Source organism: Armigeres subalbatus, chromosome 1 (genome assembly GCF_024139115.2).
Source record: "Armigeres subalbatus isolate Guangzhou_Male chromosome 1, GZ_Asu_2, whole genome shotgun sequence".
Taxonomy (NCBI): domain Eukaryota; kingdom Metazoa; phylum Arthropoda; class Insecta; order Diptera; family Culicidae; genus Armigeres; species Armigeres subalbatus.
In genome coordinates this window covers 98,112,902-98,129,382 of record NC_085139.1, presented here as the reverse complement: position 1 = coordinate 98,129,382, position 16,481 = coordinate 98,112,902, and the positions used below count along the sequence as shown (strand labels likewise).

The 16,481-nt window shown below is 40.1% G+C and overlaps 1 protein-coding gene across 2 annotated transcripts in view; it reads left to right on the top strand.

Moving 5' to 3' along the window:
• Positions 1-2,948: 2,948 nt before the first annotated feature.
• The window catches only part of LOC134203488 (very-long-chain 3-oxoacyl-CoA reductase), a 47,850-nt gene continuing 34,317 nt past the window's right edge, over positions 2,949-16,481 (top strand). The window contains exons 1-2 of one of the 2 annotated variants that reach the window (XM_062678359.1): positions 2,949-3,295; positions 15,384-15,590. In XM_062678359.1, the coding sequence (XP_062534343.1) occupies positions 15,437-15,590 (154 nt within the window). In that variant the 5' untranslated portion in view covers positions 2,949-3,295; positions 15,384-15,436. Of the gene's footprint in view, positions 3,296-14,479; positions 15,135-15,383; positions 15,591-16,481 lie in introns of those variants that run through there. The other variant, XM_062678363.1, reaches the window with a different exon arrangement.

Sequence of the window (16,481 nt, the reverse complement as noted above, 5' to 3'; positions counted from 1 at the left end):
ATGCGTCCTTATCACCATCTGTGCTTCCGGAGTGTGGGCTATGGACGTTGATTATGCTGAAGTTGAAGAAGCGGCCTTTGATCCTCAACCTACACATTCTTTCATTGATCGGCCACCACCACCCGATCACGCGCCATTGCATATCACCCATCACAATGAAAGCTATTCCCGGCTCGTGTGCGTTGCCGCAGCAACTTATATTTGAAAACGGAAGTGGCGCTGAGTAGGCCACCACACGTTACGCTGGGGCGGAAACGAAATATGTAAACAGGCATTGGACTGGAACCCAGCTGGACATTCATCAAAAATCCCGTCGCTATTTTTGCGAGCTCACTCCAGGGAAAAATCACAAAAATATTAAACAAATCAGATTTATTCTCGTTTCTGTTTCTCAAATAAATGAAAATATGAGCTATGAGAGAGAGGCCAGAAGCATTCATATATTATTTTTTTCCTACCATATCCCCGAGCCGGTGACAAGCGCGGTGTCATCATCATCAATAGACATAGACCGCTGTCATCATTGAAACGCAGTATGAAAAAAAATATAGCCTGGGACATCCTGGCTACGATCTGGCGATGGGCTAAACAATAGGATGTCAATAGCCTGCATATCCCTAAATATTCTAGTCCTAACGCGTTTTCGTATTCGATCACCAAATCCATGCCCCACTCGGGTGTAGTATTTCATGCCTAAACTGTTGCATACCAGTAGGCGCAACCCAAGCGTTTCTGTACAATATTGAATTGTTCCGCAAATGAAAGTAAAAGTTTTTCTCGCTTTGTTTTGATCCCGAATTCGCTTCCAAGTGCAATTGAATGATCTAGCAACAACAACGGTTGTTCTCTGCAAAGTCGCAAGACTAGTTTTCGGTTCAGACCGTTGTTGTTGCGATGACGATGGAATCAAGTTCATGGTCTCTTCAATGAATGCAGGTAAACTAGTAGCAAGTGAAACATGTGAAGACCCATATTTGCGGTGTGCATGCTAGGTAGGGTAGCTGTTAAGATTGCGATGATTTATGCGCAACTATATCAATATTACATAATAATGTAATACAATTTTATGTAGTTTTTACGATGGCAGCGCAAGCGGCAGATATTTCAAACAAAACGGTCAATGGAGATAAGAAAATTATGTAAAGCTTTTAGTGAAATGTTTGAATTATTCTGTTTAATTCCATTACTTTATTATACCTTTGACAGATACGTATTTCAACCTCAACAGTAAGGCAGTCTTCAGTGTCTCGTACCTACTTAACGGTGACAATCAAGCATCCGAAAGATATTCAATTTGGATGATGGTACTCGGATTCTGATGGCTGTTTTGCAAACGTGACGTTTAAATGGCCTTACTGTGTAGCTGTTATTATGTTTAGCTCTAGAGTAGAAGCACATTAGAAAATTACTTTCGACCATGACTTAAACGATCAATTTGAATTTGATTGATTGCGCGTTTCAAAACTAGAAGCCCTAGCGTCGTAATCATTCGAGTTTGGCATTTCACTCCAGGATCTAAAACTTAGTGTCGATGCCAAATGGCACCGTGAGATCATGGATTGGCTACGAAAATTCGGAATCTATGGAGAAGTTGTTAAAACTTGTGAAAAATAAAAGAGCAGATTTCTTGCCAACTGTGCAGAACATCTCTGTCCGCTGGTGTGGTGCAGAAACGGTTGGTCTACAAACGTCGAATAAAAGGCCATTTATACGGGAAACAGATTAGACCAGGAGCTGTTATGGAGATGAGGAGCGCAGGACGACTGGCACAGTGTTAGGAGGAGCGAGGAGATTAGTGAGGTGGAGTTTTGGAATATGCATCAGGCAGTGTGCGACAAGTCGCTGTAGAAGGGAGATGAGCAGGAAGCAGGTGTCAGTTAGACGTGATGATGACCAGACAAGACAACTTGGTTGGTATGGATTGCGGTCATACACTCTTTACCCAGGCTTTTGAATAGCTATCACTTTGACGATGTTGTTCTCTATGAAACAGTTTTACAGGTCGAGTTACCGTAACTTTTTGCGATGTCTGAGAAATTTTCAAAATTAAATTCGTATCATAATTAGCAAAATTATTAAATGAAAGAAGAGACATAGATAATCTAAGCATTAAGAATGGTCACATAAAACACCGGAATCAATGATTGATTCTCGATTCAGCGCAGCGGTTCAACTAGTGTGGTATCCTACATCGATCGATTGGAATATTCCTCACCCTCGTTGGTGGAAATGCGACCCCGCGATGTTGCGGGTCGTTTTCCAAATCGTTGTCATTGTAGTTTCTCGTGCTAGTTCATCGAAACGCTGCCAGTACTCAGTAACTAAGTTTTTTTTCCTCAAGAAGATTGTTGATCTTTTTCCAGCCTCAAATACTCTTCAAAAAGTTCAGACATGCCGGCTTTATACGAAGAGCTTTCAAGGGATCGAGTGGGATCTTTACAAGTGCCAAGCACGCTTCCTAACCAGTAATTATTCAAATTAATATTCTTTGTAGAACATCAACTTTATTGTGCTTTGCGCTCGCACTGGTAAATTCCAACCGTCAGAATAAATTTTGTGTAACACCACAATGCAATGCAAATAACGGCTGTCCATGACATATCACTGTATTTGAAATGTCGCGACAACGCGTAACTACAACCGTATTTTAATTGTGAGCCGCACGCATGCGCCTTTGAATTTCCAATTGATATAGGGAATATTCGTAAATGTTGGGAGAATGTTTCTCTCCGGTCCTGCTTGCAAATGACTTGCTCGTTGTTGATTAATCGAAACGAACGGCAGTAAAGCACAGCCGACAACACCACGCTCGCTCGCTCCGGAAGAAAGGGCTAAAATGTGGATCATCATCGCGCGGCTATGCAGCACCACGATTTTTACTTGTTTGTAATCAATGAACGGAGGGGAAATTATGTCTGTATTCGTCACCGATTCGAACCAACTCGCACATCGATGGTTAGAGGTGCAGAAAAGAAATCGCATCGCGGCTACCGGACCGCGGCATTAGCATCAGTGACTAGCAGAAGTTGATGTAAATAGTTCGATATCAGGTCCGACAGAAACGACGACGACGCAAGCGAGCGATAAAATTTCATTTTGAGTGACATAACTCCGCGGGGTAGAGCGCACAAACAAGCAACAGTAGGTGGGACGTACTTTCTTCGTTCGAAGCGACTTCCAATCAATCTAGCTGACCGACGACGACGACGGACTCGCTGAAGTCGGCTTTGGGTTGTGCTGTGCGCTAGTCATTATCTTCTTCGAGGGCTTCGTCATCAACGGCGGCGTCCACAAGGTAAGTGCTTTCATCGATATCAGCTTCACTTTCGACGACTAAATGCATCCGTTTCGCGCCGCGACGTCGAGGAAACCGCGATTGAGCAGCATATTTCTATTACATGGTTAGATTTCCTGTTGACAGTGTTTATCACCCTCTTTCACCCGGTTGGAAAATGACTAGATGGCAAGATTGGTAGTGGTTACTAGGGGTATGCGATATATCAAATGATGTCTTGGTATTGGCAATAGAAATTCAAAGTAATGTGAAAAATGAAGTGAAATACAGAGCGGTGAATTTTCAGAATAAATCTTTTAGATTTCCATACTATGAGTTATTTAAAAAGAATCATAAGTTATTAAAAAAGAATCTGCTGATGTTATTATTGTTGACAACTATCGCTTTTGGAACTCAGGAAGTTATTAACTCTGGAATTTAGGAATTTAGAAATTTAAGAATTGATGAATACAATATTTGAGAATTCAGGACACTGGGAAATTAGGACTTCAGGAATTTAGGAATTTCGGGGTTTCGAAATTTAGTACTTTATGAATTTGGGAAGTAAAAAATGTAATAATTTAGCAATTAGGAACTTCAGTAATATAATTCCAATTAAATTCTTAATCTAGAAATCATGAATTTATAATCTAATGGTTAAAGGTTTATGAATTCAAGCAATTAGGATTTAAGAAATTAAAGATTTTATGACTTAAGAACTTCTGGATTTTTGAAGATTCGGAATCTTGGAATAAAGGAATTTATAAATCGTGAAGTTTCGGAATTGTGGAATTCAAGAATTTACGGACCTAGGAATTTGGAAATTTAAAGATTTAGGAATTTTTGAATTTCGGACTTTAGGAATTAAGTACTTTTTAAAATCAGACATTAACAAATGTAGGAATTTAGAGCTTCGGAAATTTAAGAATTCAGAAGTTCGAAAATTTAGGACTTAAGGAATTGAAAAATCTAAAAATTTGTGCGATTTTAGGAATATTGAAAATTTTGAATTTATGAATTCATGGATCAAGCAATTAAGGAACATTGGAATTTAAGAATTCAGGCATTTTAGGAATTAAGGAATTTAAGGCCTTTCACGGTGTAATTCAGAATGGCTACCTTGCGGCTCACCAATAAATACACACTTACAATTAGCCACCACCCACTCTGATTAGCACCGAGCAATTCATTGTTGATAGAAAAACCATACCTCTTTTTACTACAAAAAGTATGAGAACTTAGTTTAAATTTCAATCTACACATTGATAAATTTTCGAGTCATATAACGCTCATTTGGTGCCGATTCTTCAACAACAAAACAAAGTGAAAATTTTTCGCATGCCAACGAAGTCGCCGGTTCCACGTCGTCGGAATCGTCGTATGCACGCAATCATCTATCGCAGCAGACAATGATGTCAACATAAACAAATAGCATAATGAATAAATAGTGCATAAATATCAACGTAAATCACATTTCGTTATATTTTATGCGATAGTCGAACCGTATTGTGTAATTCTAAGTTCAACTCTGGCTAAAATCTTTCGAATTCATGCAATGTTTACGGTAATCGTCTGTTAACAAAAAAGGTTTTTATGGCTGCGTGAATTGATCTGGCATAATAAAATCAAGTTAAGTAGGATTCCTCTCGGCTTTTGGTAGGCTCGTATGCGGACCGAACGTAATAGTAACACGTAGATTACAATCGATGGTCAGCAAGCGTATATCCACCACAAGTCCTTGCAAGGGCTTCAGCAAGCACAGCATTTCATGTGTACAAAACAATAAACTGACCAGAAATGCTACGCCAACGTAAAAAAGCTAACTGGGCCACGACAAACGACGAAAAAGGCTAGTCGTGTGAAACCCCCGATCTTCAAATTAGTTGGTCAGTGCTGTATTGCTCCAACAGCCAGCACCGCTGGTGGCTTTCTCTAGTAGTTCGCTGCAAACGATGTCTCCCATCTCACTGTAAATGCAAAACGCACCTCGTCATTACGCACACAACCAGAGCGAATTCGATTCACAGAACCGTTCGGCCGACTTCGAAACGGATGGCTCAAGAACGTCTATAAGAAGCGGACAAAGCCGAGGGTGACGATTTTCAGGATGTGGACTTTCTTGACGTACAACTTCGAATGCATCAACATCAGAACGGTCACAAACCCCAGGAACCTAAAAACGGTCCGCATTTTATCAACAGTCTAAGGGAAGATCCATAAAGTACGTCACGCATAAATTGGCGATTTTCAACCCCCCTCCCCCCTTCGTCACACTTTTTGTATTAAAACTCTAAAAATTTTGTATGAGTAGTCACGCTGCTCGGAATCCCCCTCCCCCCTAGGAGCGTGACGTACTTTGTGGATGGCCCCTAAGAATAATTTTTCAACGTCACGCTGATCTACTAACTCCGTCACCACACCGTAAACATCATCCTCGCTGGCAATTTCAACTACGCGGTCTTACAGAGGTGAGCCAGCGTAGGGCTCCAGACCAGAATTTAAAAAAAACACCTGCTGTGTGCGTGCGATTTGTCAAGCCCGAATGCTAGTTCGTCCCTTAAAATCGCTGTACAACAGCTGCAGCTACACGATGCGTGAGAAAGGCTGAAGATAACGTTGTTGAATTCCAAATTCTCAAGGATAGGTTGTAATCAGGAAATCATTTTTTCTTGGATGCTCACGCGAAACAAGCGACAAAAGAGAACCAACGACAAAGATTTGTTTTTGTAGGAGATAATAATGTCAAGGCAAGGCAGCGGAGGAGATGACTACGTCAGTTCAGCGGACGATGGAAGCCAACCAGCCCCCACCTTGAGGGAAGTTAAGGATGCCATCCAACAGCTGAAGACCAATAAAGCAGCTGGTAAGGATGGTATCGGAGCTGAGCTTATCAAGATGGGCCCGGAATAGCTGGCCACTTGCCTGCACAAACTGATAGTCAGAATCTGGGAAACTGAATAGCCACCGGAGGAGTGGAAGGAACGGGTTATATGCCCTATCTACAAGAAAAGCGACAAGCTAAAGTTTGAGAGCTTTCGAGCGATCACCATCCTTAATGCCTCCTACAAAGTGATATCCCAGATCATATTCCGCCGTCTGTCACCATTAATGAATGAGTTCGTGAGAAGTGATCAAGCTGGCTTCGTTGACGGCCGCTCGACAACGGACCAGATCTTAACTGTACGGCAAATCCTTCAAAAATGCTGTGAATACCAGGTCCCAACGCACCATCTGTTCGTTGATTTCAAGGCGGCATACGACAGTATAGACCGCGTAGAGTTATGGAAAATTATGGACGAGAACAGCTTCTCTGGGAAGCTTATCAGACTGACCAAAACAACGGAGGATGGTGTGCAAAATTGTGTGAAGATTTCGGGCGAACACTCCAGTTCGTTCGAATCGCGCCGGGGACTAAGACAAGGTGATAGACTTTCGTGCCTGTTGTTCAACATTGCACTAGAAGGTGTTATGCGGAGAGCCAGGTATAACAGCCGGGGACGATTTTCAACAGATCCAGTCAACTTATTTGTTTCGCGGATGACATGTACATTGTCGGCTGAACATTTGCAAAGGTAGCAGAACTGTACACCCGTCTGAAACGTGAAGCAACAAAAGTTGTACTGGTGGTGAATGCGTCAAAGACAAAGTACATGCTTGTGGGCGAAACCGAGCGCGACAGGGCCTGCCTGGGAAGCAGTGTTACGATAGACGGGGATACCTTCGAAGTGGTCGAGGAATTCGTCTATCTCGAATCCTTGCTAACGGCTGATAACAGTGTTAGTCGTGAAATACGAAGGCGCATCTGTGGAAGTCGGGCCTACTACGGGCTCCAGAAGAAACAGCGGTCAAAAAAGATTCGCCACCGCACCAAATGTGTCATGTACAAGACACTAATAAGACCGGTTGTCCTCTACGGACATGAAACATGGACAATGCTCGAGGAGGACTTCCCGAGCAGAAGCCATGAACCGAATAACAAAACATGATATGAATTTGATTGAAATAAGAGATAAAAGAACAGGCTACAATATCAAAAATTTTCACCGAAATATCATTTAAATATCAAGATATGCTATGGATAAGAACAAACCAATGTCACATGATATTGATCACTTCTTACAAATAGCATAACTTGATCTCCTTTTGATATTTTAGTGCAAAATATTGATATTGTTGTATGATCTTTTATCTCTTATATCAATCAAGTTCATATCTCATTTTGCTATCTAATCAACATTTGATATTATTTAGCTATTATCGTCTACCCGGGTTGCAAGCACTCGGAGTATTCGAGAGACGAGTGCTTAGGACCATCTTTGGCGGTGTGCAAGAAGACGGTGTGTGGCGGCGAAGAATGAACCACGAGCTCGCCCAACTCTACGGCGAACCCAGTATCCAGAAGGTAGCTAAAGCCGGAAGGGTACAATGGGCAGGACATGTTGCAAGAATGCTGGACAGCAACCCTGCAAAGATTGCTGGTGTTCGCTTCCGATCCGGCAGGTACGAGACGGCGTGGAGCGCAGCAAGCAAGATGGGCAGATCAGGTGCAAAACGAATTGGCGAGTGTGGGGCGTATTCGTGGGTGGAGAGATGCGGCCTTGAACCGTGTATTGTGGCGTCAAATTGTTGATTGAATCGATACAAATATCGGTGTTCTTATTAGATTTATGATTGAGAATCTAAATACACCCAGGTTTTTTTACACGGTTTGGTTTTAGTCGTTTAAGACCTTCAGCGCCAATGAAATTATGAGTTAACCCCACGAAAAAAATTCACAAAAAATCAAAGAAAATGCAGGTGGTATTTAAAAAGCTGTGAAAGTTCGGGTTAACCGGGAAATTAATGAATTCCAACTGTGTAAAAAAAACCTGGGTGTATATGTACAAGGCTAATAGCAGACCATGCTTATTTTAAAACCTCTTTGAAAAACTGTTAAACTCTACACCTTATCAATTGAACTGTTGAGTACTCAGATTCATCTTTTCAATAAAATTCTAATATTTTCATCTCAATCCTACATACTTTTACATACTTTTCCTGACAATTTAGACATCCGAAACTGCATAAACTTCGGATATTCCATCAAGAAAATTCGCTAATTTTTAAAGATTTTTATTACTTTCAGTTTGACTGACTTACCGGTTGGTTGCTCGAATTTTTATTATTGTCTTTACCAACGAAATTTTCAGCCCTTGACCGGCTCATCTCAAATTTCTTGTTTATGCTTTTTGAAATCTTAAACAATTTTTTTTACGTTTCAAAATAATTCTGGAGTTTCAGATTTATAAACTTTTTGAGCCTAATTATATCTATGTCGAAAAATTATTTTAATGAATTTCTATCATAAAAAAATTTAAACCCATATTAAACATTATTGCACATTATTCTGTATGACTTGCATCAAAGTTGTGTTGTTCACGACTGGAGCGGTAAATACAAAAATAAATATTGAAAAGAATGAAATAAAACAAACTTATCAGATTTCACCTAAGTCACAATTGTCATATTCTGTTCACAAATTACGTTACGCTTTTGGGGGAGGGGAGATATCCAACTCGCGTTATACTTTGTTACACTAAAAGGTAGGGGAGGGGTGGGTACTACCAAATGTTACGCATAACGCGAATAATAATTTATTAAAATGTTTTTTATCAGTGACTAGTCGACCCGGCAGACGTCGTCCTGTATAGTAGGCGAAAATGCGCGTTGTGAAATGTCCATACGTAAATTCCATACGAATCTTAATTTTAGTTTTTCACGGTTTACTCAACCTAACTCGTGATTTTTGCATAAGGATGTATCATATAAACCCGTCACAAACGATAACAAACATATCTGCTGAAGGAGTGGAGAAAATCCATCCAGTTGTTTTCGAGTTAAGCAAAAGATATTTTATATTATATCTTTTAGTTAAGCGAATACGATCACAGACCATTTCATTTTTATTATATAGAAGATAGATGAAGTAATTGCATTGAACATTTATATTTTTTTTGTATTGATTTTTTTTAGTCTGAAAGACAGCGAGTTTGGTTCGAAAAATTGTTACTTAATTTCGAGGCATTTTTGTCTCACGATGAATATTCACGATTTCTACACACTATACAACCTCGAGAACGAAGCTTTTATTGGTATTGTATTTCATGATTAGATCTCCAAGCTAAAGTTAATAGAGGCAAGGGAGTTTTCATTCTAAGCTATTGCATTTTAGCTCAACCACTTCAACCAGTTCAATTTAAAAGTTATATGTTTATCGTTATCGTATATAAGTCATTATCGAAATCAAGCACATAGCGGGATTGATATGCGTAAAAATACCAAGCGAATATTGTATTTTTGGACAGAACAATCCCACTAAACTATGTAAAATCGCAAATTCTATTTTCGTTTCTACTAGCTGCATTCTTTATATACTCGGGTTTTGATCATGTGCCGTCCTATAACAGTGTTCAAAAAATACCAAAAGCCCACATGCTCCATAGAAGGAAAAAAAACTGCCTTTAAAATTTTCACAGTTACGCGATATACGGGGGAGGGAGGGGTACCAAAAATGTTACTTTTTCTTACGAGGGGGAGGGAGGGGGTTAAAAACTAGGATTTTTGCGTTACGTAATTTGTGAACAAAAATAAGGCCCTAAGACAAACTATTCTATTTAATTCAATCCCTTTGTAAACTTTGATCAGTGTCTCATACTTGACTCGACTTGAAAGACTCAAGACATCATTATATACTTGTAATACTCGTATACTCGTATACTTGTAAAGATTGCAAAGTAATGGAACTAAATAATTCAGGCCAAGTGAAGACATTCCACTAAATAAGAACACAATTTTCTTTTCATCGGTTTTGTTGAATAATATTTTTGCAATTCATAATTTTTGTTTTTTTTTTTCAAATTGAAATTTTCGACCAAAAGATATTAGAGGGAGACATAATTTTTGAAAATTATTTGTATCGGCCTTATTAACTTCATATAAAAGTCAGTTTTTGTCACTGCAAATAAAATTAAAAGTCACTATTTGGTCACTATTTCTGCAACTTGCAATAGACTCCTATGACGTCCTCACGCCTATGGAGCGGACGTCCTAACGTCCCTAACCAGCTCACCTCGTTCTTTTTATCTCAGGGTCGCGTATGACCTGCTTAGGGGAAGCACGATACCAAACCGAAGCGGACAACCACAAAAGTAAACCAAATTCCATGCAGGGCTAGTACTTAAATAAATAAGATATACTGGTACACTGGATTTTGTTTTTACACGATTTACATTTTCTCAATTTTTCACTCATCCTAAATGTTTAACGTATATTAATTATCATGTGATTTTTCTTTGATTTATTCTGGATTTTTTGAAACATGTTGCGAAGAGTTTGGTGGCAAATTGAAGTCACACGATCAAAAATACGAGCGAAAAAAAATCGTGTAAAAACAAAATCCTGTGTACATTTTAAATCAATTTTATTTGTAATTTGATTTTCTTTTCTCTCATTGTTAGGTTAGTGTTTTGTTACTTATAACGTTGCGGCCGTTTGAGGAAGTGAGGGGAGGCATATCTTTGTAATTCGATCGGTGATCGCATGTGTGCGATACAGGCTTGTGTCGGGTCGGCGACGATTTGGTCCGGAAATATCAGACGATTGGGGGGGATAATTCTTGCTGCGTAGTCTTCGAAACTGGAATCGCTTACTTTCGGCCGCACAGGCTAGTGCCAGGCTCCTTTCCGTCTCGGCTCTGGTATTGCATACCTTTGCATTTTGGCCGATGAGATGGGCCACCGCTGGAAGGCAAGTCGATTTCTCCGGCGGTAGATCCCAGGGTCAAATCCAGCCCTTGACTGGGTCGATTCGTCCTTCGGCGTCGGGTGATACTCCTTGGGCTCTACCGTGCCACGAGGGGGCGTTTTCGGTGGAACTTCGTACGATGGATGACTTCCGGTATGATCCGGGTTGGCAAATCCGAACACGTGCCGACAAGCACTGGAGTGAAGGAGGAAGGTACCCGGGGAAGCAATGGCACATTCAGGGCTTCCCTTTTACTGAACCGACTTCGATGGGCTTCTCTAGCAGGAACCAACGCTTTGGGACGCCACAGGGAAAATATCGACGTTTTCTGGGCTCATCCACGGAAACAACTTCGGGTCCCTTCTACGTTGAGTGAGCGTCCTTTTGTCACAGCTAGAGCACGGTTCTACACTTGTTTTCCCGGAAACGACCGCTTATACCTTCGGTCCCTACGATTCCTGGTCCTACGACCTCTTTTCCGGATTCACCACCAGAGACACACGCTCCGTTTTTTCCCTTTTCCTTTTCGTGGAAATAACACGTCCGTTTGCTTTCGAGGTCTCCTTTCAACTCCTCGTCCAATCAGCCTTTTTTTCTCTCCTCTTTCTCCATTTTCCCCTCCAACCGGAATTCGTGATGACATCTCTTTATTCACCCGTCCAGGGGTGATTCGTTGAATGTAAATCGGTACACACTTAAGGTGGAATAATCGCTTAATGAGCTTGTTATTCCATCTTCGGGGTACTGCATGCATAGTCTCACAGTATATTTTCTAATTAGCATTCGGTTAGTACCGTACTGTGCAAAATATTATGAAAATTGATCACAATTGTTATCGTCGTTAACAAGCTGAAAGTCACTATTTGGACCGTTTTTTCACCAGTGTTTGTCACTAAAGTCACTATTTTGAGCGCATCGCTTCCAGCCCTGAGAAAGGATGAACACCTATTAAAGAAATGTGAAGAGAACTCTACGAAATCTCATAGGTGCAACGGTTGTTTGCAACTATATAAGTAACAGAAGGAATGGTTTTGGTGGAACAAGAAACACAGAAAGAACTAATGCATACAGAGTAGGAAAGGGACGAGCATGTGATCGAATCCACGAGCTCCTGCTTATAGGAAGAAACGATAGCCCCTAGACCACCAAGCTTGTCTCCGGTTTGGGCAACAATTCTTATGTTGAGAAATCGATGCACATTCTACCTAACAATTCTAAAAGTATTTATTAAAAACTTGAGCATTTCTTGCATACAGAATACTCACATAATTTGAGAAATTTTCTTCAATTTTCAAGATTTATATACTGCCGTTCTACGCATAATTGTCCTATGGCACCTTTGATGGAAAAATGCAAACTCGAATCAATTTGTTCCACTGAAAAAAACTAAGTTGTCTTTTGATGGTAATTGAGCCTGAAAAACATCTACAGATGTAGTGATCTATATTATGTTCTGAAAAAGTGTTGCCTACGTTCATTACATTTAGAAAAACTTTAGTAAAATTTTCAGATCTAATCGATTCTGAAATTAATGGGACGAATTTACTTGAGTTTTTTTTTCATCAAAGGTAACATGGGGCAGTTATGCGTAGAACAGCAGTGTAGCTTTTCGAAGATTATTAAGGCCATCCAAAAAGCATAACATACCTCTTGAAATTCTCAAGATTATCGAATATCTTTACAAGCTTTCAGCAGAAGTCACGGATCAAAGAAGTTTGTATAAATCAGCAAGGGTTTCAATCAACTATCGCTAACTAATAGGATTTTATATTAACTTTCAAAAATGGTTATGGGTCTGATGATTCAAAGCAAACTACCAAGAAATCGCATGATTGTCGAATAATCTTTTCGGGAGAAAATTATTAAGCTCTTTTAGTGGAATGTCTTCACATGTCACAAGAATACTATTACATTGAATTCCACCACGTTGTAGTCTTTACAGATACGTATTTCGACCTCAAATGTAGCCTGTAGCGGAGATTTAGGAGCTCAGAATCCTTTACAGATCAGATTTCAGGCGGAATTTGGGATTTTGGGATTTTGGAATTTGCTTCATTTATCATAACTTCTAAAAATGGTAAAACCTTTGGAAAGCCTCTGGAAAACTTTTAGACCAAGGATGCTTTCGAACATGTTTAGTAAACTGGGTTCGATCATTTAGTCATTTGTCAATAACACATTTCAAAAGCTCAAATGTGTTTTATGGTTGCAAACTGATTGTATAAAGGTTTTGCTACAACTTTTCCTAATAGTTCGTTGTTTGAATGCCATTTATACCGGAGTTGTAGCGTTAGTTGGAGTAACTTAGACTAAATTATTCAATTTTTGTTATCATTATAGAAGTTACTACGCTGTGGATTAAACTACGATTAAAATCGGCCGATCAGAGTTGTAGAAAAACCTTCACACTAGAGGTTCACCTTACAACATATTTTGAAATTTAGCCTTCGAAGTGAGATATTAACATACTACAAAATTTTCGAGCTCAAATTACTGAATGACCGAAAAGATCTCCGATCCCAGAAATCTCTGAGTTTATTGTTAAGACTCTGATGCTTTGAAAGCATCATTTACCAACATTCTATTTACCATAACTATGGATAGGACAATGCTTTGACTGTCCCACCCAGGAAAAATCGTGCGTTAGACATGTCCTACTTGTCCCAACCACTCTTGGCACCACTGTTCTTATGCATTGGAAATAGTTGAAAAAAATTGAGAACAACAGCAAAGATATATTATTCGTTCGACGCTACTTGCTACATAGATTTTAAGGGTCTCCAGTAGCCTTTTGAGCAAAAGCGTACCATTGTACTTGCTACACAAGTAGGGTATCTGTTCCATTATTAATAACATGCTCCCATATCAATAACATTCGTAAAACAGGCTATTTAGGCTCAATTTGTGTCGTGTTTTGTTGCTACCCAGTGTGCTGAAAAAAAAATTCACAAAACTGAGAAACAAAAGAATTTGCGCACCAATTATTTGTTTTCGAATGGTATTGATTTGGGTACGTGGTATGAATTCAAGGAGCAGTTCCCCTACCTACATACTCATGCAATGACGGACATATAAAAGCTTGCAATTAATAACTGAGGAAATGCTAATAGAAAACTAAATTGAAAACCAAGTTACAGTTGGAATGTAGGGCCATTGAAAAAAAAGAAAAAGAACATATAGATACTCGGAAGATACACTAAATTGGACGAGAATCAGCTCTACAAAAAATTATAGGAATAAATCATATCGCATACCTTTAATGTGACCTATTGTAACTTAACATTACACAGGGCAAAATAAAAAATATATTGTACACAGTTGCCCAATCATTTCTCCTTCAGCATTCACACCAATACAAGTTTTATTTTTCCAAAAGTAGGTAATACATATTTATCCAGCCGGGGGTTAGTCGCATCAGAGCGTTGCATTTTGGATGTGATTTTGTGTTTTTCTCAGCTGGCGGTCGGAGTTAATATCTTGTTGTCTTCGGTTTGCGTGCTTTTAGTCCGGTCCGGTTCGGTTACGAAATCACTCAAAAACCGCTTCCAAAAATCAACATTTTTTTTGGGCGAAAGTTTGGGCCCTGAGCAGCCGGTTTGAGCTGCAGCGAGAAAACCCCTTTTGCGATAATGTAGCTTTAGTTGTTGCGTAGTATTGGAAGAGAGCAGCTCGTGCCGCGTGAATCGTTTGCAAACTGCTCTATTTAGTAAAACGGTTGACGGGAGTGTTAGTGTCTGCTATCGGTGGCAACTGATAAGAATACCTTCACATTCTGACCGGGTGGATAACCGAATTATCCACACACAGGTCATACGGTGTCGTGCTGAACCGTTCGCGTGTGTTCCAGACGGGAAAGAAGGAAGCTCGAGCAGTCAGTGTGCATAATCGAAGCAATACGTGTGTGTCCCATTAGTCGGTGACGAGGAGACGGCCGGCGACGAAACGATCGATCAGCTCTCCTCCACGCAGGTCACTTCGTCATCGCACACGCTGCTGCGGCAAGTTGGGTGGAATAGGGACCGCACCTCGTGCTCAGTTAGTGTTCAATCACTTCTCGCTCTTATCGGGTCGCACAAAGGTACTTACTTACTACGCCTACTACGCGGGCCGGTATCTGCTCGGTACACGTACGTTAATCGGTTTGGTGGTTTTGTTTTCACCATTTCGTCAAGTCGGTCGGATATCGCGGTGGCGACTAGCGATGACGAAACTTTCGCGATAATCCCGTCTAGAAAAATTTCATAATTTACACCCCAGTGATCTACTTTGCAAAGCTAATTAAGCGCGTTTTGTTTGCTCCTCACTAATTTCATTTCACCGGGTGCAGGTGCGTTCCGGAGCGATTTCAATCGAGTCAAGATTCTGCCAACCAGGAGAAAAATGGTCAACGCGTACGACATATTCAGTGGAGTGTGCGTTTTCGTCGTGTCGGTGCAGTTGCTGCGGAAGGTGTTCCCATGGATTTACGAAAATTTGCTCGGACCGAAACTGTTCGGTTCCGGCGTGAAGCTGCGCGAGATGGGATCCTGGGCATGTAAGTATTGACCTATTGAATCGTTTCGACCGTTTGAGACTAACTCAAATTTGCAAGATGCAGTTTTAAATTTTGGATTGATTTAGGATAAATAGGTATGCACTGCGCGGCAAAATGATCTGTTGGTGATTTTAGCAGTGTGAGATAGTTCGTCGTAGCTCGAGTTTCAAATTATATGTGCTGTAGTAAAAACTTTGGAAAAACTGTCGGATCCCAAAAGGTCGTTTTGATACGAGGGTTTATATTACCCCAGTTTCTCATAGTATAAAGATGTAAACTGCCATGAATCGCATATGTGTCCCATTATTGCTGGGTTTCCTATTCATATGGGTCAAATATGGATTCACGGCAGTAAAGGAAACGATGATATTTTGCATATCTGAATATATTTCGGGCTTTCGGCTATATTTTGATTATTTTGTTCATTTTGTTGCATAAATATGGTTCGAAATGTGATTATGAAAGAGGCATGACCTAGACTTATGGGCACTATTTATTCATTATGTGTCTCCGAACAAAGGCGTAAGATTGTCAATCCTGAGATGGCGAGCTCGATTTTCGGTTCGGTCTATGATGTTTTCAGGTGGAAAGCATTCTCGACTCCCTGGGCATAGTGTATCCATTGTACTTACCACGCAAGATACATATTCATGCAATGGCGGGCAAAGAAACGCTTTCAATTAATAGCTGAGGAAATGCTGATAGAGTACAAGTTCCAGTTGAAATGTCGAGCCATAGAAGAAGAAGAAGTGTCTCCAATTGAACTAATCCTCAGAGCAATTTTAAGATAGCCTTCAAAATATTCTTCTACTGGAAATTCCACAAGATCTTTTTATATTTCCGTAACTTCCTTCAAGAATAGTTGTGTTACTAGATTCTTTTGAAAAGTTT